General features: G+C 41.6%; 2 protein-coding genes and 1 pseudogene across 10 annotated transcripts in view; 1 reads left to right on the forward strand and 2 right to left on the reverse strand.

Annotated features, from left to right (window-relative positions):
• Positions 1-666: 666 nt before the first annotated feature.
• PEX11A (peroxisomal biogenesis factor 11 alpha) lies at positions 667-9926 on the reverse strand. 3 transcript variants are annotated; one of them, XM_077940312.1, is made up of 3 exons: positions 9748-9926; positions 5571-5686; positions 667-2982 (listed from the first exon to the last, which is right to left on the reverse strand). In XM_077940312.1, exons 1-3 carry the CDS (start codon positions 9801-9803, stop codon positions 2504-2506), a joined length of 651 nt encoding a protein of 216 aa, XP_077796438.1. In that variant the 5' UTR covers positions 9804-9926; the 3' UTR covers positions 667-2503. The 3 variants fall into 3 exon arrangements, with proteins under 3 accessions (XP_077796438.1, XP_001093381.3, XP_014998481.1); XM_001093381.5 differs by having other exon boundaries at positions 667-3075; XM_015142995.3 differs by lacking the exon at positions 5571-5686 and having other exon boundaries at positions 667-3075.
• LOC114679489 (large ribosomal subunit protein eL42-like) lies at positions 6855-7375 on the reverse strand (annotated as a pseudogene).
• Positions 9927-9976: 50 nt separating the features above from the next.
• WDR93 (WD repeat domain 93) overlaps positions 9977-20375 on the forward strand; it is a 50520-nt gene continuing 40121 nt past the window's right edge. For all 7 annotated transcript variants that reach the window (XM_015142986.3, XM_077940296.1, XM_077940298.1 and 4 more), the window contains exons 1-2: positions 9977-10028; positions 19611-19955. In XM_015142986.3, the coding sequence (XP_014998472.2) occupies positions 19650-19955 (306 nt within the window). In that variant the 5' untranslated portion in view covers positions 9977-10028; positions 19611-19649. The remainder of the gene's footprint in view (positions 10029-19610; positions 19956-20375) is intronic.

Genomic DNA, 20375 nt, shown 5'->3' on the forward strand with positions numbered 1-20375 from the left:
GCCTAGGAGAGTCCTGAGGGAAGACAGAAGTGTTAGTTTTCTAGCAGTAGCTTGCAGGGCATAGAGTTCTATCTTCTTTCCTTCTCCGTCCCTACCTGCTTTCCCTACCCCTCCACCACATGAGAGCAGGGACCTAGGTCATCTTGCTCACAAGTGGATCCCCAAAACCATGCATGGCACTCAAACATTCATTGTTGAATAAATGAATTATCAGGCAACAATGCTCAGTTGTGAATGTGCTGGGCTGTACATCTATGAAGAACTTCAATTTTTGGCATCCCTCATGAATGTGGAGGCTCTGGGGTGGAAAACATTAGTTAGAAAGAAGGATTCACAGGGAGGTACCAGGACACCATTAAGATGGATACCACTGTAACATACCACCATGAATTCAACGCAGACTTATCTAGGCAGAAGCCAGCCAGCCATTGACAGGGCTACTGTAGAGCACCCTCTCCATGGCAGCAGTCTAGATGAGCTCATTCAGAGGTCCCTTTTAACCCAGAGGCTCTACATCTCAATCTTTCTCCATCCTCCTCCTCAGTCTGGATCTTCCAGCCCAGAGCTCGCTGTACCAACTGTGTAGGCTGATTGAGGATTATCTGCTGGATTGCCTTACATTTAACTCTTCTCTATTCCCAGAACATACTCACAGACACAAGTCAATTTTGTCTAGAAATTTATTGAACATAATTAATCTATTACAGTAGAGGATCTGGACAATAAAAATAGCTATTTAAGCTTTTAATTTGCCCTGACCTAGTAGCTTTCATGTCTCTTAAAATTTCCAAAATTTTATTTCTCAAATTCCATATCTTGATTGGTTAAACAGACAGCCAAGAATCTGAGTCTATTTTTTGAGAATCTCAATCACATTTCTGGGAAATATAACTTATTGAGTACATATTTATTTTCTCATTTCCATTCAGATAAATGACACGGCTTTGCTGGGAGGGCTGACATCAGCCTCCTACCTGCTGGCATCCTATTTCCCTACCTCACCTCCCTCAAACTAAAGGATCTGTAACCACATATAAAGACCCACACCCAAGATGGGAGATAGGAACACGAGTCAATGTCATTGACTCAGCATTCCAGTGTCCTCTTCACTGGCTTCCTCCTGTGCTTTCCACCTCCCTCAATCACCCTGCAAATAAGATGTCTGATTTATCATAGAAAATTGTGACCCTGTTACATCTGGAGTATCATGAAATTTTTTTGACTAGATAAATTTTGATGAAAATTAATGTAGTATTGCCTAAATTGTTAGAAGGATTTAAATAAAACAATCTAGCTGATGAGTCTAAATACTGTTATAATTTTTTTTTTAAGACTCAAGGTCTTGCTCTATCACCCAGGCTGGAGTGCGGTGGAAGCTCACTGCAGCCTTGAACTCCTGGACTCAAGTGATCCTCCTGCTTCAGCCTCCAGAGTAACTGGGACTACAGGCATATGCCACCATGCCTGGCTAATTTTTTAACACTTTGTTGTAGAGATGGGGTCTCACTACATTGCCCAGGCTGGTCTTGAACTCCTGGCCTCAAGCAATCCTTCTGCTTCAGCCTCCCAAAGTGCTGGGATTATAGGTGTGAGCCACCACACTCCACCCAGTTTTAGTTTTTCTAGAAAAGAATATAAACCACTGGACAAGGAAGGTCCAAATTATGGGAGAGTAAGAGGCAAAAGACAGGATTCAGGAGGGGATCACATTTCTACTCAATTCTGAAGACAGTGGGAGAGCATGGAACAAACACTGGATTAGGAGTCAGAGGAGTGAGGCTCTAGCCTTAGTTGTTTTTTGTCTCTCAGCTTCTTATCTGTCACAGGCTACATATAGGCACTCATTGTGACCCTCTGCCTATTTTTATAAGTCCCTCCTGTCTGCTTCTGATTTTTGCTTATTCACTGCACCCATAGACACAATTTATACCATGAAGGTGCCTGATGCTTTTCTGATTCTACTTCTGGACAGAGCAAGGACATGAGTATAGTGATGGTATAAGGGCCAACAAGTTGAGAGGCTGTCAGCCTAGCTCTCCTCCACCCTGCTACTGACATCAGAGCCTCTACTAGATCTGAGAGTGCCATGCACCAGACCTACTGTAATTATGTGAAACCAATGATCCATATAACCCTAAAGTTATTGTATATTAGTGTTAAATGATCAGTGTGATTGGGTCTTTTTAAATTTTTTCCTTTCAATTTTTATTCATTCAGCAAATACTAAGCTCCCACTATGCACATAAGAGATGTTCAATCAATGTTAGATGAAGGGAAAATATTCAGAAATTCACAAGTCACTCCAGCACTCCGAAAACATACAAGTCTTCATGTTCCTCCCTTCTCCATTCTTGGCCTCATCTCTGCCCACATCATAGGTTGTTAAATGCTCACATGAACAAGAACTTAAGCACAGTATGACATGGCCTTGACTTACACAAATTTCTATTCCACTAAGAGGCCATCTTTTAAAGTAGATACTAGTTCCAAGCCTAAAAACACCCTAACGGGTCTTCAACTTCATCTGAGGATATGCCACAGTGATCATGCCTGCTATAGAGGACACAAGACCTCCAAGTCCAATGATGCCAGGATTGGACTTATAGATCCCCAGCTGGTCCAAAGGGTTCAGGATATCACAAAGGTTCTTCACCGTGTCCAGAAGCAAGGGAGGATGCTGCTTCAGAGATCGGAATAAGAGAAGTAGAAAGGATTGGAGCCATTCTGTTTCCTCATCAGCCACACTGTACCCAAGAGAATCCTGGGATGCTGATTTCTCTTTCTTTGCCCTGTCACGTGTAACTCGTTTCATCTGCAGGGAGATTTCATACAGATCCCTGACCAGGCTCAGCAGAAGAGAAAAGCAGTAGTGGTGGGCAGCCCTCGTTCGCCATTTCTCTTTGTTGATGCCAGAGGTGAGACCTACGCTCCTCACCCAGAGGATGGTGTCACAGATGAAATAAATCACACGGTTCAGGTTGGCTAATGTTAAGCATAAGCGAGGTACCAGGTCAGTGGCATGAATGCTCTGCTCAGTTGCCTGTATAGCATGTACCACATTGCCTAGTCTGAACCCTGCAAGTAGAACCCACAATAATGAACAGTTATTTCATTAGTACACAACGGGAAGATAGAATCCTGTATCCGGATGAGGAGCCAGCTTTTCGTTGTTTTTTGTTTTTTGTTGAGACAGGGTCTTGCTCTGTCACACAGGCTGGAGTGCAGTGGCACCATCATAGCTCACAGCAGCCTCAACCTCCTGGGCTCAAGCAATCCTCCCACCTCAGCCTCCCGAGTAGCTGGGATTATAGGCATGAGCCAATGTGCCCAGTTTAGCACTGGTGTTTTTAACAACTGATGGTCATTCAAGGCTCAGCCTTTGTTCAGAAAAAGAGAAAGATTTTACAGTACATTAAGGAAACCTAAAATGATCTTGGAAGGCAAAAAAATACAGTGACTCTTTAAATTTACCTCCTTCATTGTAATGAACACCTTAATGTTGACTGACGGCATACTCCAGGCAAGGTCAATCATGAGTGTGGACAGTTACATCTGATTATTTACCAGCTACACTTCTTTAGAAGGAAGGTACTATGATAACATGAACTCTAGATGCAATACTCTCTTGGAGAGTTTGATGCCTTACATTTTATTTATTTTCCAGACAAAAGACTGTCTTTTTAAAAAACACTATTATCATTTTGCCATTTCTCTGGTCCAAACCCCTTTTGGCTACCTATTGTCAAGAAAATAAAGTAGAAATGGTAGAATTTAATGGATAGAACAATTACTAATATTGTCAGAGAGCTCCTAGTTGAATTAAATCAACCATTGCAATGGCATGTCCTTATGTGAGCATGTAATTCAATTCATCAGGGATGCATCAATCAATAGGTACTTACTGAACACCTTCTGAGAAAGAGTTATAGTACTAAACGTCATGGAGGATGCAAAATAAGTACTTTTCCTTGAAGGACCATACCTTAGACTCAGGAGGCGCTCAGAAGTAGCTACCGTCAGAAAACTTATAATCTCAGAAGGGGCCGGGCGCGGTGGCTCATGCCTGTAATCCCAGCACTTTGGGAGGCCAACATGCATAGATCACCTGAGGTTAGGAATTTGAGACCAGCCTGGCCAACATGGTGAAACCCTGTCTCTACTAAAAATAAAACAAACAAAACAAAAATTAGCCAGGCGTATTGGTGCACGCCTGTAGTCCCAGCTACTAGGGAGACTGAAGTGGGAGAATTGCTTGAACCCGGGAAGTGGAGGTTGCAGTGAGCCAAGATCACACCACTGCACTCCAACTCCAACCTGGGCAACAGAGTGAGACTCCATCTCAAAAAAAAAAAAAAAAAAGACTGTTTGGTATTATGTTATCAAAAATAACATAAAATAGTAAAATAGTATATGTAATGACTGTTTAGTATGTAGATTCTGGGTTCCAGTTGTGGCTGTTGCACTAACTGGCTGAATGACCCTGGATAAGCCCCTTCTGGACTTAGATATTAGTGACCTCTAAAGGACCTTTCAGCTCCAACATTCTAAATAATCTAAACAGAATTTCTAATCTTGGCCTTCAGTGCCAGCCAGAAAAGCTCGCCCCACCCTTCCCATCCCTCTGCTTGACAATTTAAATCTTCTGTCTGTCAAACTAGTTTTGTAGTTTGACAATGATCCTCCCATACAATGGTTTGCTCAGAACAGTTCTGAGCCTTTACTAGAGGAGAATGCCCTTTGAAACTCTTCTTCCTTCTCTCTAGTCTCACCTCAAGTCCCACCTCCTCTAAAACACCTTTCTTTTCCTCTACCTCAGCCAACAAGTTTGGCACTAAATCTTATATATCATTATTTAAAGCACCTTACTTCTCCCATAAGGCTCAGGAATATACCTATATAACATAGGTGCTCAAAACCAACTGATCAATATGTGATGCTCTACATTCCATTCTAATGCCTCTGCTAACCTCCTATAGCAACATCTGATTTTCATCAAACAACAAAGAGTCAGAAAGGCAACTGCTATGAAAAGTACTGGATTTCCCAGTATGATGTATTATTAAAGTGATTAAATAAGCACAAAACATTGATTTCACTTTTTACCTTTAGCATGAAACCTACCTCACAAATGGTCTACAAAAATGTATCCACCTATATATACTCTAGCACTCCTCAAGAAAGGAAAAAGGCAGGTGGTCTAGGATATAACTATTCCACTCTTGTTTAGAACACAGGGGCTCACAGGAGCAGAAGCTCATGTCACAGACTGCTAAAACATACTGTGATTCTAAGAACTAAAGGTGAACTAACACGTTGTCTGTCTCACTGGTTATGATTAAGCAGAAAGACAAGGTGTAGCACCAGATGTGAACATAACAGGGTGTTTATGAATGGTCTGCAGCAACACATTCAAACCTGTTGTACCATGAGGACAGTCTCACTGGTCAATTTCATCAATAAACTTGATTGACTAGAAATTAATGACCTAGAAATTACTCCACGAATTACAGGATCTGAGGCTGAGGATTCTAAACCAGGAGCCACTGTCCCTCAAGAAACAGGGTACTTACATTTACGACCAGTGCTCACACTGGACTCCAGTTTCTTGAGCTTCATTACCACCTTCTTTTTGCCAGCTTTAGGCTCTAACAAATATCTAAGCAACATGCATGTGTACTGAGTGGCTCTGAAATGCAAAAAAAAAAAAAAAAAAAAAATTGAGAAGAATGATTTACAAACCAAATAAAACTTAATTCATGAAGTAAGGGAAAGAGAAACACATGCCTACAGACAACATTTCCAAGACCATTTCTCATGTAGCAGCTCTTACAAAAGCAAAATTCTGCAACAGTCATTCCACAGGAGAGCCAAAGGGTAGAACATGTTATGGAAATTTAACACAAAGGTAATGAAAATGAACTCTGCAATGATGCAGCCAATGTGCGTCCAAAAGGCAAATGGCACAGAGAAATGGATATAGTCGAAGTGAGAAACTGCACAACATCTCCCTCATGTTAAGTCTACAAAGATCCATACTCCTTCTCTTCCCCAATGTAGATTTCTTTCTTTTTTTTTTTAGACCGAGTCTCGCTTTGTTGCCAGGCTGGAGTGCTGTGGTGTGATCTTGGCTCCACCACAACCTCTGCCTCCGGGGTTCAAGCGATTCTCCTGTCTCAGCCTCCCAAGGAGCTGGGATTACAGCTGTGCACCACCATGCCCAGCTAATTTTTGTATTTTTAGTAGAGATGGGGTTTCGCCATGTTGGCCAGGATGATCTTGATCTCCTGACCTCGTGATCTGCCCTCCTCAACCTCCCAAAGTGCTGGGATTACAGGCGTGAGCTACCTATAATCTGGCCTGATTTTCAAATTTCTAAAATGAACTTTTCTACCATGTACGTAATCTACCATCTATGTGACAGGACACAAACTCAAACCAGAACCAAATGAAAAGTCCACAGTTTAAAGATTGTTTAATTTTTTATAAACAAAAGAACCAAATACACATCAGTACATAAATTAGTATAAATATGTTTTCATAGTTGTCTTTCTAAACTCATTGGTATTTTATATAAAATACAGGTAGAACCCTGCTTAATAATACTATATATTTAATAAAGTAATTATTGTCATGCTTACAAATAACAATGGCTTACTAATATAAATGTATGAGAAATTTTACATCACATAGTCACACATCCAAATCCATTTGGCAATCTACTAATAAAGTAGGTGCCTGGTTCCTACTGTCTTGTAAGTGCATTTGAATCCCTTTATGCTATAAATATTATTCTCAATAAAAATGTGGTACATTTTCCATTTTCTAAAATAGTGAACTTGGTACTAGGAATGAAATAAAAAGAGAAGACTGGAATCATAAACAATCGCTTTCTCTTTTTAAGTGTGCTTCCTGGTTAGAGGGCTGGTCATGTCAATGACTCTGCCTTTCTGAGCTTTGGTCTAACAATAGGGATTAGGCCAACAGTAAGACATTACTTTTATTTATTTATTTTTGAAGTGAACATAAACTCAATATTTTATTGTCTTCATAATAAAACAAAAGAGGACACTTAGAACTGGATCTTCTCTTCTTATCTCCTCCCAATTCAAAATGCTGGCATCTTTTAATAGCCAGGACTCTTTTAGATCTTCACTGGGCTCAACACACTCAAGCTTTAGCAAAATCTTCTTGGTAGTTTTAGCCTTTTTCTGGAAAATCGGCTTAGTCTGCCCACCACAGCCACTCTGCTTCCTGTCATAATGCTGCTTTCCCTGGGCATACAGAGAATCCTTGCCCTTCTTGTACTATGTCACTTTGTGGGGTTGGTGCTTGCCACACTTCTTACAGTCCAACAGGTTTTAGGAACGTTCACCATGTTTGCGTGAGCATTACTGGCACAGAAAGCAAGGTATTATTTTATGAATGCCAGTGTGGTCATAAAGGTTATACAGATCATCAAGGAGGCTGGGAAATGAATGCTAGAGATCTCAGATCTTTTGGAATAAACATATCTTAAATTATTATTATTATTATTTTTCGAGACAGAGTCTTGCTCTGTTGCCCAGGCTGGAGGGTAATAGTGCGTTCTTGGCTCACTGCAACCTCTGCCTCCCAGGTTCAAGCAATTCTCCTGCCTCAGCCTCCTGAGTAGCTGGGATTACAGGCATGTGCCATCACGCCCAGCTAATTTTTGTATTTTTAGTAGAGATGGGGTTTCACCATGTTGGCTAGGCTGGTCCCGAACTCCTGACCTCGTGATCTGCCTGCCTCAGGCTTCCAAAGTGCTGGGATTACAGGTGTGAGTCACTGCACCTGGCCTAAATGATGATGATGATGATGATGATGATGATTATTATTATTATTATTATTATTATTATTATTATTTAGATGGAGTCTTGCTCTGTCGCCCAGGCTGGAGTGCAGTGGCGCAATCTTGGCTCACTGCAAGCTTTGCCTCCCGGGCTCATGCCATTCTCCTGCCTCAGCCTCCCGAGTAGCTGGGACTACAGGCGCCTGCCACAACGCCTGGCTAATTTTTGTGTTTTTAGTAGAGACGGGGTTTCACCATGTTAGCCAGGATGGTCTCGATCTCCTGACCTTGTGATCCACCCGCCTAAGCCTCCCAAAGTTCTGGGATTACAGCCGTGAGCCACTGCACCCGGCCTAAATGATTATTTTTTTAACCAACTTCCTTGATAAACCTTGCAGGGTACATTCTAGGTACACTGGAATTACAGGTTTCTATTTAATGAAATTTCTATTTAATGAAGCTTGTATATAAAGCAACCATTTAAAAAACCTATCAAACTAATGAGAAAGCCAGTATAGCTTGGTAGTTAAGTGGGCACTGGAGTCATTTGCGTGGACGTGAATCTCTCAGTTCTGCTGTGTGGTACTTATTAACCTCCTTCTGCTTGGTTTTCTCCATCTGAAATGGGGAGAATATTTAGAGTATCTACCTCATAGGGTTGTGATGAGGGTTAAATAAGTTCATAGTTGCAAAACACTGGGAACAATAGCTGGTATAAAGATGGCTTCCAAAAGCCTCATTATTGGGGCCATTCTAATTGATCTGTTTGTATCAGCACTTGCACACCCAGAAGAGAATGAAGAGCTGTTAAATAAAACTGCAACTGTAACTATTTTTTAATCAAGCAAGAATCAAACAAATCTCTAAAACATCATGAACTAGTACTGTATTTATATTAAAGATACAATCTCTCAGTTCTTTTTGTTTCATATGGAACCGAAAGAAAAAGAGACACAATCTCTGTTTAATATTTTCAGTAGCACAGCATGAACCTTAGAGGTGCAGTTAGTTCTTTCTGAGCTTCTCTCCATTGTATTTCCCCCCCAGTCCAGTTGGTGTGGTCTCATCCCTGCTACATTTTGTTCTACAATTTACAAAACTATTCCACATGCAGTACCTCAACGATACAGACTGGGCAATAATGGAAGAGAACTTGTCTCTACTCAAACATTTCAAGAGGTATTTGAGAACGGGCCCGGTGGCTCACGCATGTAATCCCAGCACTTTGGGAAGCCGAGGTGCGCACATCACCTCAAGTCAGGAGTTGGAGACTAGCCTGGCCAGCATGGCAAAACCCCGTCTCTACTAAAAATACAAAAAATAGTCGGGCGTGGTAGTGCACGCCAGTAATCCTAGCTACTCGGGAGACTGAAGCAGAAGAATCGCTTGAACCTGGGAGGAGGAGGTTGCAGTGAGCTGAGACCGTGCCACTGCACTCCAGCCTGGGCGACAGAGCGAGACTCCGTCTCACAAACAACAACAACAACAACAAGAACGAGAGATATTTGAAGCCACACCAAGTGGTTTGCTTTCCTGGCCACAAATAGTAACCCGAAGTTTCTCTTTAAAGGAAATCCCTCGGAAGAATGTTGAGTGGAGAGAACCCAATCTTTCTTTGCCCGGAGAGCAAAGTTAGGAGGGGAGGAGGATCTGTCAGCCGGTGTCACGTCATAGGCGGTCTCGAGGCGGCTAGGGTGCCAGGCACTGGGGCTTTCGTGCACTAGGCTAGGACCGGATGCGGGTGCGTTGGGCCCACCCACGTTGAATTTAGGGTGAGGAGGGGCTCGGATACCAAACTTCCCCCGTAGGAGCTGGCAACGTCCTTCCAGCTTCCATCTACTAGGCTATCACCTCCTTTTTCTCAGGTGCCGGGGAATAGGCACCGGAGCACCCAGTTAGGGCGAGAAAGGGGCGGAGGCCGCTGGCACCTGACTCACCTGAAGAGTCGGTCCCGGCCCTGGGTCTGGTTGGTGAAGCGGATGAAGGCGTCCATGGCTCCTAGCCCAAAGGCCACGAGTCGCACCGGGTTCAGGCGTGGGTCCTCTGGGGCCCGCCAGATCCCTAGGGAACGGTCAGTCCCAGGGTATCGGCTGAGAGGGAGGGGCTGAGTCTCTCCGCCCCAGAGGGGGCGGGCGCACATTTTGTAGAGCAACTTCGCTGACTTCCGGTTTGAGCCGGAAGTTGTGGCTACCAAGGCGACGCAACGCCGCCGGGCCAGGTGAGCAAAACTTTTGATCCTACCTTCGGGTGTCGCGGCTCCCCTCGAGTCCCAGGACTCCCCTTTACCTGTAGAGTCTCCTAGAGGAAAGTCTGAGGGCTTCCGTCTCCCCAGACTCGGGCATTTCCGGATGCCTCGCGCCTCCCCGCAGATCTCAGGTTCTCAGGAACGCGGGGTGAAATCCCGAACGGTCTCTCCAGCCTGAGAACTCTCCTGAGCTCTTGCTTGGGACGGTGGGGCCTAATCATTTCCCAGCGCCGTGTCTCTTTCCCTTGAGCTACACCAGCTCCATGTATGGTGAAGGAAGTGGTTAGGGCAGAGATAAGCCAATTCATATTGTGAACCTAGCATGAGAGCCGGATGAAGTGAGAGAATTTTCTGCTTGGATTATTGAACACTGAAAGAAGATTGTTACCTGAGGTAATCCCTAAAAGAGTCATTGTGAGCAAAGTGAAGCAAAAATAGATTGCAATAAAATTGCACCGCTGAACATTCGTTCTGTGCGGCTTGAAGAAATGGAGCCTCACCCACTGCGTGGCAGTAATTTTATAAAATGTACCTCTATAACCACAAAATAAGGTCGGCGGGCGCGGTGGTTCACGCCTGTAATCCCAACACCACTTTGGGAACCGAGGTGGGTGGATCACCTGAGGTTAGGAGTTCCAGACCAGCCTGGCCAACAGGGTGAAACCCTGTCTCTACTAAAAATACAAAAAAAGTAGCCGGGCGTGGTGTCGGGCACCTGTAATCCCAGCTACTCGGGAGACTGAGGCAGGAGAATCGCTGGAACCCAGGAGGCGGAGGTGGCAGTGAGCCGAGATTGCGCCACTGCTTTCCAGCCTCAAAAAAATAAAATAACGTCAACATTTTTGTAATCCTTATTCCCTTGGTCACGCCAGCTCATAACATTTGCAGGCCCTGGGTAAGAGTACAAATGGAGTCCAGCATACCGTATGTTTAAATATTTTAGTTATAAATCAAGTAATAAATTGTTAAGTAAAATATAGTCTGTTTTCCTACATTGACAAATAAACCCTCATAGTGATGTAGAAGGCCAGGTTCATTTTCAGAATTCTTAGACTCCTTAGAACACCTGGAAACACAGCTGGAATATGGCAATGTAGGGAGAAATGGCCCCCAGTCTTTTCCCACTTCCCTTTCTTTTCTGGTTTCTGGTGCCCACCTACATTCCCTGCCAGGGGCCTTGCATACCATCCTGATACTCCAAGCCACATCCAACTTTTGCCCAGACCCCTGCAAGCAGCCGTGCCTTGGCCACCTTTCAGATCAAGAAGTGCTCACAGTAGCAGCTGGGTCTGCCCTCGGGAGAAAGCTGAGAAAGGCTCATGCAGGCCATGGTGTCATTTGGGCAGTAAATTCCAGGGGTATTGGTACCCCGAACATGGTCTAGACTCCAAAAGAGGGAAACTAGGCTTTGGGTGAGCATATCTCCTTGGCCCCATGGGTTACTCATTTTTTGCAGAGGAAAGAGCCTGGAAGAGATCCAAAAGTTTTCTCTAAGTGCATGGCCCTGGTCAGGGAAATTCTGCAAGCAATAAGAATTTATTGAGTGCTGGCCATATACCAACCGCTGTGCTGAACTCTAGTCCTAGGGTAAAGGTTAATAAGGAACACAGTAAACTGATAAGTACAATACAGAGATATGTTAGATGACAGAGGTGAGCACAGGGTGCTTCTAAACACAGATTTATGTAATCTGTTTTTTGTTTTTGTTTTTGAGATAGAGTTTGGCTCTTATTGCCAGGGCTGGAGTGCAATGGCACAATCTCAGCTCACTGCACCTTTTGCCTCCTGGGTTCAAGCGATTCTCCTGCCTCAGCCTCCTGAGCTAGGATTACAGGCATGCACCACCACGCTCGGCTGATTTTTTATATTTTTAGTAGAGATGGTGTTTCACCGTCAGGCTGGTCTGGAACTCCTGACCTCAGGTGATCCACCTACCTCGAGCTCCCAAAGTGCTGGGATTACAGGTGTGAGCCACCGTGCCCGGCCTCATCTGTTTTTTATACCTACAATTCTGCTTTTTTCACAATATCATATAAAGTGAATCATATAGTATGTAGCATTTTCTTTTCTTTCCTGATTTTACTTAGCATAATGCATTTGAGATTATGTTGTACACATCAGTAGTTTGTAATTTTTTATTCCACAATGTGAATGTATTATAATTCATTATCCATTCACCCACTGAAGTATATTTGTGTTGTCTCTAATTTGAATCAATTATAAATAAAGCTGCTATAAATATTTAAGTACAGATTTTGATGTGAAACATAAGTTTTAATTTTCCTAGTGTAATATGCAGGAATGTGATTGCTGAAACATATGGTATGTTTAACTTTGCAAGAAACTACCAAACTGTTTTTCAAAGTGGCTATACTATTTTTTATTACCACTGACAATGTGTGAGAGCTTATCTGTTTGCCTATTGATGAACATTGGGTTGTTTCCACTTTGGGGCTCCTACAAATAAAGTTGTAATGACTGTTCGTGTACAAGTCTTTGTATGGACATATGTTTTCAGTTCCCTTCTACCACTCTTAAGAGTGGAATGACTGGATGTGATGGTAGGTGTGTGTTTAACTGTCCTGCAGTGAACAGGCCTATGCAAACCTACCCTCAAAAGTCTGAGAAAGCTGAGAGGCCAAAGCAAGAGGCTGACATACCCAGTTTCTCAGAAACAAACATTTAATAGGGACTTACAAACAGAAGCCATGTCTGTGTCTCAGGAAGCAAGACAAGATGGTGGATCCCTGCCATTATCCACCAGACCCTGGGTTTCTGTACTATAGAGAAAGGTGCCTCAGAAGGAATGTGTAAGATAATTGCTTAAGGGCAGAATTTATGGCAAGGATGATAACATCAAGGTTGTTTTGACCTAAGGGCAATATTTACAGTAAGTGGTGCTCTTACACAAGGAATGAGCCCAGCTGGAAATCTTAGAGGTTTTTCTGGAACTGGGGATAATCAGAAGTTAACATGGAGGATTAGCATCCAAGATGGAGTTGCTCTGGCCTCCACATTAGCATTTTAAGAAATTGCCAAACTGTTTCCAAACCAGTTGTACTATTTTGGATTCCCAACAGTGTGTATGAGCATTCTTATTGTACATCTTCAACAACACTTGTATGGTCTATCTTTTTAGGCGTTTTAATATATATGTAGTGGTATCTCATGATTTTAATTTGCATTTCACAAATGACTGATGATGCTGAACATCTTTTTATGAGTCTGTCTGCCATCTGTATATCTTCTTTGGTTAAGTATCTGTACAAATCTTTTGCACATATTTAAAATTTGGGTTATTTCTTTTTTTTTTTGAGACGGAGTCTCGCTCTGTCTCCCAGGCTGGCATGCAGTGACACTATCTCGGCTCACTGCAAGCTCCACCTCCCGGGTTCACACCATTCTCCTGCCTCAGCCTCCCAAGTAGCTGGGACTACAGGTGCCCACCACCACGCCCAGCTAATTTGTATTTTTAGTAGAGACGGGGTTTCACCGTGTTAGCTAGGATGGTCTCGATCTCCTGACCTCGTGATCTGCCTGCCTTGGCCTCCCAAAGTGCTGGGATTACAGGCGTGAGCCACCATGCCCGGCCAGGTTATTTCTTTTTGAGAGTTTTGAGAGTTTTAAAAATACTCTACACGCAAGTAGTTTATTAGATAAGTGACTTGCACATATATTTTCTCCCAGTCTGAGGATTACCTTTTATTCTCTTAACAGTGTGTTTTGAAGAAATACAAGTTTATTTTCGAAAAGGTTTAAATCACCAGTTTGTTTTTTTAGGTTATACTTTAATGTCATGTCTGGGAAATCTTTGTCTAAGTGAAGATTGCCAATGTTTTCTTCTAGAAGTTTTATAGTTTTCAGTTTTACATTTAGGTGTATGATTTTACTTTGAGTTAATGGTGCAAGGTATGGTGCAAAGTATGGATCAGCATTCATTTTTTTCCTATATAGATATCTAATTGCTCCAGCATTATTTGTTGAAAAGAATATCCTTTTTCCACTAAATTGTCTTTGTGCCCATGTCAAAAATAAGTTCTCCATATATGTTTGCATCTAATTTAGGACTCCCTATTTGGTTTCATTGATCTATTTGTTTATTTTGATACCAATTCCACACTGTCTTGAATATTGTGGCTTTGTGATAAGTCTTGAAATTAGGTAGTGTTAGTCCTCCAATTATGAGTTGTAAAATTAGCTTCTTAATTTCTGGAAAAGAAAAAGCCACCTGGGATTATCATAGGGATTGTGTTGAATTTGTACATGAATTTGAAAAGAATTGACATTTTAACAAAATTGAGTCTTCCAATTCATAAATAAGGTATCACACTCTCCATTTATTTAGGTTGTCTTTAATTTCTGTCAGCAATATTTTGTGGTTTTCAGTATATGGGTGGGTGTTTTTTAGAGAAGGAGTTTCGCTGTATTGCCCAAACTAGAGTGCAGCAACATGATCATAGCTCACTGCAACCTTGAACTCCTGGACTCAAAGCAATCCTCCCACCCACTGCTGCCTGCTGAGTTGCTAGAATTACAGGTGCAAACCACCTTGCCTAGCCCAGTTACAGGTTTTATATATCTTTTGTCAGATTTATCCCTAAGTATTTCATGTTTTTGATATTGTCGTAAATAGTATTTTTATTTCAGTGTTTGGTTTGTTGTTGCCAGTACATGGAAATACAATCAGTTTTTGTATATTGAACTTGTATCCTACAACCTTGCTTTCCTCATTTATTATTTCTAGAAAATGTTTTTGTAGATTTCATCAGATGTCCTATATAAGCATATAATCTGGAGATAAGGCAGCTTTACATTTTTCTTTCCACTGATGAAATAGTTCCATAACTCCCAAAAAACTCGCTCATGCTGTCCATTTTTTTTTTTTTTTTTTTTGAGACAGAGCCTCACTCCATCACCCAGACTAGAGTGCAATGGCACAATCTCAGCTCACTGCAACCTTTGCCTCCCAGGTTCAAGCAATTCTTGTGCCTCAGCCTCCTGAGTAGCTGGAATTACAGGCACACACCACCACACCCAGCTTATTTTTGTATTTTTAGTAGAGGTGGGGTTCACCATGTTGCCCAGGCTGGTCTTGAACTCCTGACCTCAAGTGTTCCACCCACCTCAGCCCCCCAAAGTGTTCAGATTACAGACATGAGCCATCACACCCAGCCATGCTGTCCTTTTTGAATAACACCCTTCCCTGCTTATAGCTTGTGACAAACACTGATCTGTTCCCCATTACTCAGTTTGCATTTTTGAGAATGCTGTATAAATGGAATTACACTACATATAAATTTTGAGACTGGTTTATTTCACTCATCATAATGTCTTTGAGATTCATCCATATTGTTGTGTGGATTAATAGTTTTTTGCTTTTTATTACTGATATGGATATACCACAGTTTGTTCATCCATTGATAAACCTGTTGAAGGACATTTGGATTGTTTATCATTTTTGACAATTATAAAGTAGAGCTGCCATAAACATTTGTGTAGAGGTTTTTGTGTGAACTTACATTGGTGGTGGCGGTTGTTGTCGTTGTTGTTGTTTTTGTTTGAGACAGGGCCTCGCTCTGTCACGCAGGCTGGAGTACAGTGGTGTGATCATGGCTCACTGCAGCTTTGACCTCCCTAGCTAAAGCAATCCTCCCACCTCAGCCTCCCAAGTAACTAGGACTATAGGTGCACATCACCACACCCAGCTAATTGACACCTTTATAATTTTTTTTTTTTTTTTTTTTTTGATACAGAGTCTCGCTCTGTCACCCAGGCTGGAGTGCAGTGACGCAATCTCGGCTCACTGCAAGCTCCACCTCCCGGGTTCACGCCGTTCTCCTGCCTCAGCCTCCCAAGTAGCTGGGACTACAGGCGCCTGCCACCACGCCCAGCTAATTTTTTTTTTTGTAATTTTAGTAGAGATGGGGTGTCACCATGTTAGCCAGGATGGTCTCGATCTCCTGACCTTGTGATCCACCCGCCTCGGCCTCCCAAAGTGCTGGGATTACAGGCGTGAACCACCACACCCGGCCCACCTTTATCATTATTAAATGAACTTCTTTATCGCAGGTATTATTCTTTGCTCTGAAATATACTGTGTCTGATATTAATGTAGTCACTCCAGCTTTCTTCTGACTAGTGTTAGCATAGTATACCTTTGTTCACCCTCTCAGTTTTGGCCTACTTGTGTCTTAATATTTAGGTGGGGTTTTTGTACACAGCATATATTGAGTCTTATCTATTCTGACAACTTCTATCATTTGATTGGAGTGTTTACATTTGATGTGATTATTGATATGGTTAGGTTTTGCTATTTACTTTCTCTTTGTCCCATCTGTTCCTTGTTTCCTTTTTCCTCTTTTTTGCTTTTTTAAATTAAGTATTTAAATTGAGTATTTTTATGTGTTTTATCGCTTTTGTTGGCTATAACTCTTTATTTCCTTAGTGGTTAATTTAGGGTTTAGAGTATGCATCTTTAACCTAGCATAGCCTACCTTCAAGTGATATTAGTATACTTCCATTTCTCCACTCCTAGCCCTTGTATTATTATTGTCATACATTTTTCTTTACATATGTTATTAATCCTACATTACATTTTTATTTTTTGTTTAAGCATTTTAAATGTCTTTTAAAGATATTTAAATAATAAGAAAAATCTTTTAATTTACCTAATGCATCCAGTGTTTTTCACTTCTTTATGTAAATTTCTATTTCCACCTGATACCATTTTCTTTTATTTATTTAATTAATTAATTTGAAACAGGATCTCTGTCACCCAAGCTGGAGTGCAGTGACACTATCATGGCTCACTGCAGCCTTAACCTCTTGGGCTCAAGTGATCCTCCAAGCACATGCCACCATGCCTGGCTCATTAAAAAATTTTTTTTCTCCCTTTGTTGCCCAGGATGGTCTTGAACTTCAGGGCTCAAGTGATCCTCCCACTTCAGCCTCCCAAAGTTCTGGGATTATAGGCGGGAGTTACTATACCCTGTTCCTTTTCCTTTAGCCTAAAAGCCTTTCTTTTACATTATTTATTTTAATGCTAGTTTGTTGATGATTAATTCTTTTAATTTTTGTATGTCTAAAAAGGCTTTATTTCACTTTAATTTTCTGAAAAATATGTTTTCTGGATATAGAATACCAGAGTGACAAGTTTTTTTCTTTCAGTACTTTCAGATGTTGCTTCACTGTTTCTCACTTGCATGGTTTCCTTCAATAAGTCTGCTGTTATTTTTTACTTTGTTCCTTGGTACATGGCATGTCTTTCTTCTTCTGGCTGCTTTCAAATTTTGTCTTTATCCATAATTTTTATATAGTTTTTCTTCTCAAATCTGTGGGTTTATAGTTTTAATCAAATTTAGAAAATTTTTGTCCATTATTTCTACAATTTTTTTTTTTTTTCTGTTTCTTCCCTCTTTTGGGGATTTCAGTCACGCTTGTATTAGGCCACTTCAAATGACCTCACACCTCAGTTCTTCTCTTTTTTCAGTCTTTTTTCTTCTTTTGTTTCATTTTGTTTCTATTGCCGTGTCTTCAAGTTTGTTTCTATTTTGTTTCTATTGCCGTGTCTTCAAGTTTTCTTCTGCCCATCTAATTTGTTTTCCTCTGAAATCTTCATGTTAATCTAATCTGATGTATTTTTCATCTCAGACCTTACAGCTGTGTCTCTAAAAGCTCATACAGATATAGATATAACAGTTATAACTTTATAACTTTGTGGCAAAAGTTGTAACTGTTTTGTCTGCTAATTCTAATGTCTATATTGACTCTGGTTCAGCTTTAGTTGATCAATTTTTCTCTTTATTATGGCTTATATTTTCTTGCTTTTCTATAGCTCAAGTAATTTCTTTATTGGATCCTAGACATTGCGAATTTTACTCCATTGAATGCTGGATATTTTTATATTCCTCTAAATATTCTTGAACTTTGTTCTGGGATGCAGAATGTTACTTAGACATAGTTTGATTATCTAACTTCTAAGATTTGATGGGTGATAACAGAGGAGCATTTATTCTAGGGCTAATTTTTCCCACTACCAAGGCAAGATTTTTCAGAATACTCTACATAATCCCTGTGAATTATGAGGCTTTCCAGTCTTGCTGGTGGAAATAGGCATTATTCTTGGCCCTTTGTGAGCTCAGCTTACTGTCCCCACTAATTAATTCAGTGGTTCTTTTCCCAGTGTCAGCTAGTGTCTTCATACTCACACATTGAAAGCATCACAAATGTACTCCAGCCAGTAAGCAAAGATGACGATGGCAGCGGGGTTTTTACAAGACTTCATGACCGTAGGCACTCATACAGTCCAAGACCCTACTCCACTATATATTAAGCACCTTAAAATGTATCCCATGTTCTACATTAAATATTTTTTTAAAAACTGTGACATATGAAAGGCTTTTTATATTGTACAATTTTGAGGTTTTTTTTTTTTTTTTTTTTTTTTTGAGATGGGGTCTCACTCTGTTATCTAGGGTAGAATGCAGTGGCACAATCTTAGCTCACTGCAACCTCAAACTCCTGGGCTCAAGAGGTTCTCCCACCCCACCCTCCCAAGTAGCTGCAGATGCATACCACCATGCCCAGCCAATTTTTAAATTGTTTGTATAGATGGGATCTTGCTATGTTTCCCAAGCTAGTCTCCAACTCCTGGCCTCAAGCAATCCTCCCACCTTGGCCTCCTGAAGTGCTGGGATTTTGGGCATGAACCACCCCACAGGCCCTACAATTTTGAATTTTCTGAAGTAAAGATTACTCGTTCTCTTCTTGTAGACATGAACTTTATTTGTATACATATATAGACTTTCATATATTTATAAGTTGATATATACATATCTATGTGTGTGTATACACACACACACAGAGTGGAGATAATACACTGTAAATGTTTTTGTAAATATTTAATTATCATCCACAGGAGCAATAAGTATTTCATTCCCCAAATCTGTGGCGCAGATAGAAGTGGAATTTTATGGGTCTTATTTTGGTCAATTCTTTTTTTAATGTCTCAAACATTTCTGGAGGATCTTGAAAAATCTCATGGGCCCTGAGCACTGTGTCTGCAGAACTCCTGGGCAGCAGTAGTGGGAAAGGAGAAAAGGGAACAAATCAGTCGGGATTGGGAGTGCTTGAACTGCATCTGATTGGGGGTGAAGGAAAGAAAGGGAGGAGAGTTGTGGCTCACTGCCCACCTGGCTTGGGCACAGCCATCTGTAGAGAGAAAGGAATGAGGAGAAAGCATAAGTTGTAGGAGAGAGAGTGAATTGTATTTGGGACAGAAAGACATCCTCCCTCCTATCAACAAGGGTATCAAATTCCTCTTTCCTTCTTAGTACACATCATCTAGGGTTGGCCTGGAAAATACCGCCTCCTCTAATGTCCTTACTAATATGAAGAGCGTATCCTAATAATGTGGTAATAGTCCTCTGGTAATTAAGGAAAATGCCAGTCTGTGGAATAAACAGTCCCTATTGGCTATTGTGCTAGAAAAGGGTGGTGTGCTATCTTCTCATTGTTTCCTTTTTTCCAGAATTTTTTGTTTACTTCTCTTATCAGCTTTTCAGAGTTTCGTAGAGATTCCCAGTGCCACCTTCTATGATGTCATTCCCCAGAGGAAGTCAGACCCAGAAGATAAGGCACCCCATTGGTACACGAAAGGGACCATTGGAGGTGCCACCCCCAACAGAGAAGGACTGGCCTAAAGACGATGAAGAGGATAATGTCCTTGTGGATCCAGATGAGGAGCTGGATTTCTTGCCTCAGCCTTATCGTATGATCAACAAACTGGTGAACCTTCTGTTTGACCAGTCTTGGGAAATTATTGAAGAAAGGAACGCACTGAGGGAAACTGAGAGCAGCCAGATCCAGCCCACTGTCTTCCCTCCATTTGGAGAAATCCAGGTATGGAGTAAGCAGTTGACCAGGAGTCCCTGTTTCTCAGTTGAGTGTTAATAAATGAAAGCCCCTGATCCAGGAAGGAATTCCTACCAGAAAGCTGCATTCAGTAAGTCAGTGCATGTCTGAAAGATTAGAAGCATGCTGATGTTGATTAAAATGATCTGGTAATTGCCTGGGGAAATATGGGGCATTCTGGTTAATTGAATATTATCCTTTTATATTCAGTGGTTGTTACTGAAAAAGCTTCTTTTTTTTCTTTTCTCTGTCCCCCAGGCTGGAGTGCAGTGGCCGGATCTCAGCTCACTGCAAGCTCCGCCTCCCGGGTTTACGCCACTCTCCTGCCTCAGCCTCCCGAGTAGCTGGGACTACAGGCGCCCGCCACCTCGCCCGGCTAGTTTTTTGTATTTTTTAGTAGAGACAGGG

The sequence above is a fragment of the Macaca mulatta genome, chromosome 7 (assembly GCF_049350105.2).
Source record: "Macaca mulatta isolate MMU2019108-1 chromosome 7, T2T-MMU8v2.0, whole genome shotgun sequence".
NCBI classification, from domain to species: Eukaryota; Metazoa; Chordata; class Mammalia; order Primates; family Cercopithecidae; genus Macaca; species Macaca mulatta.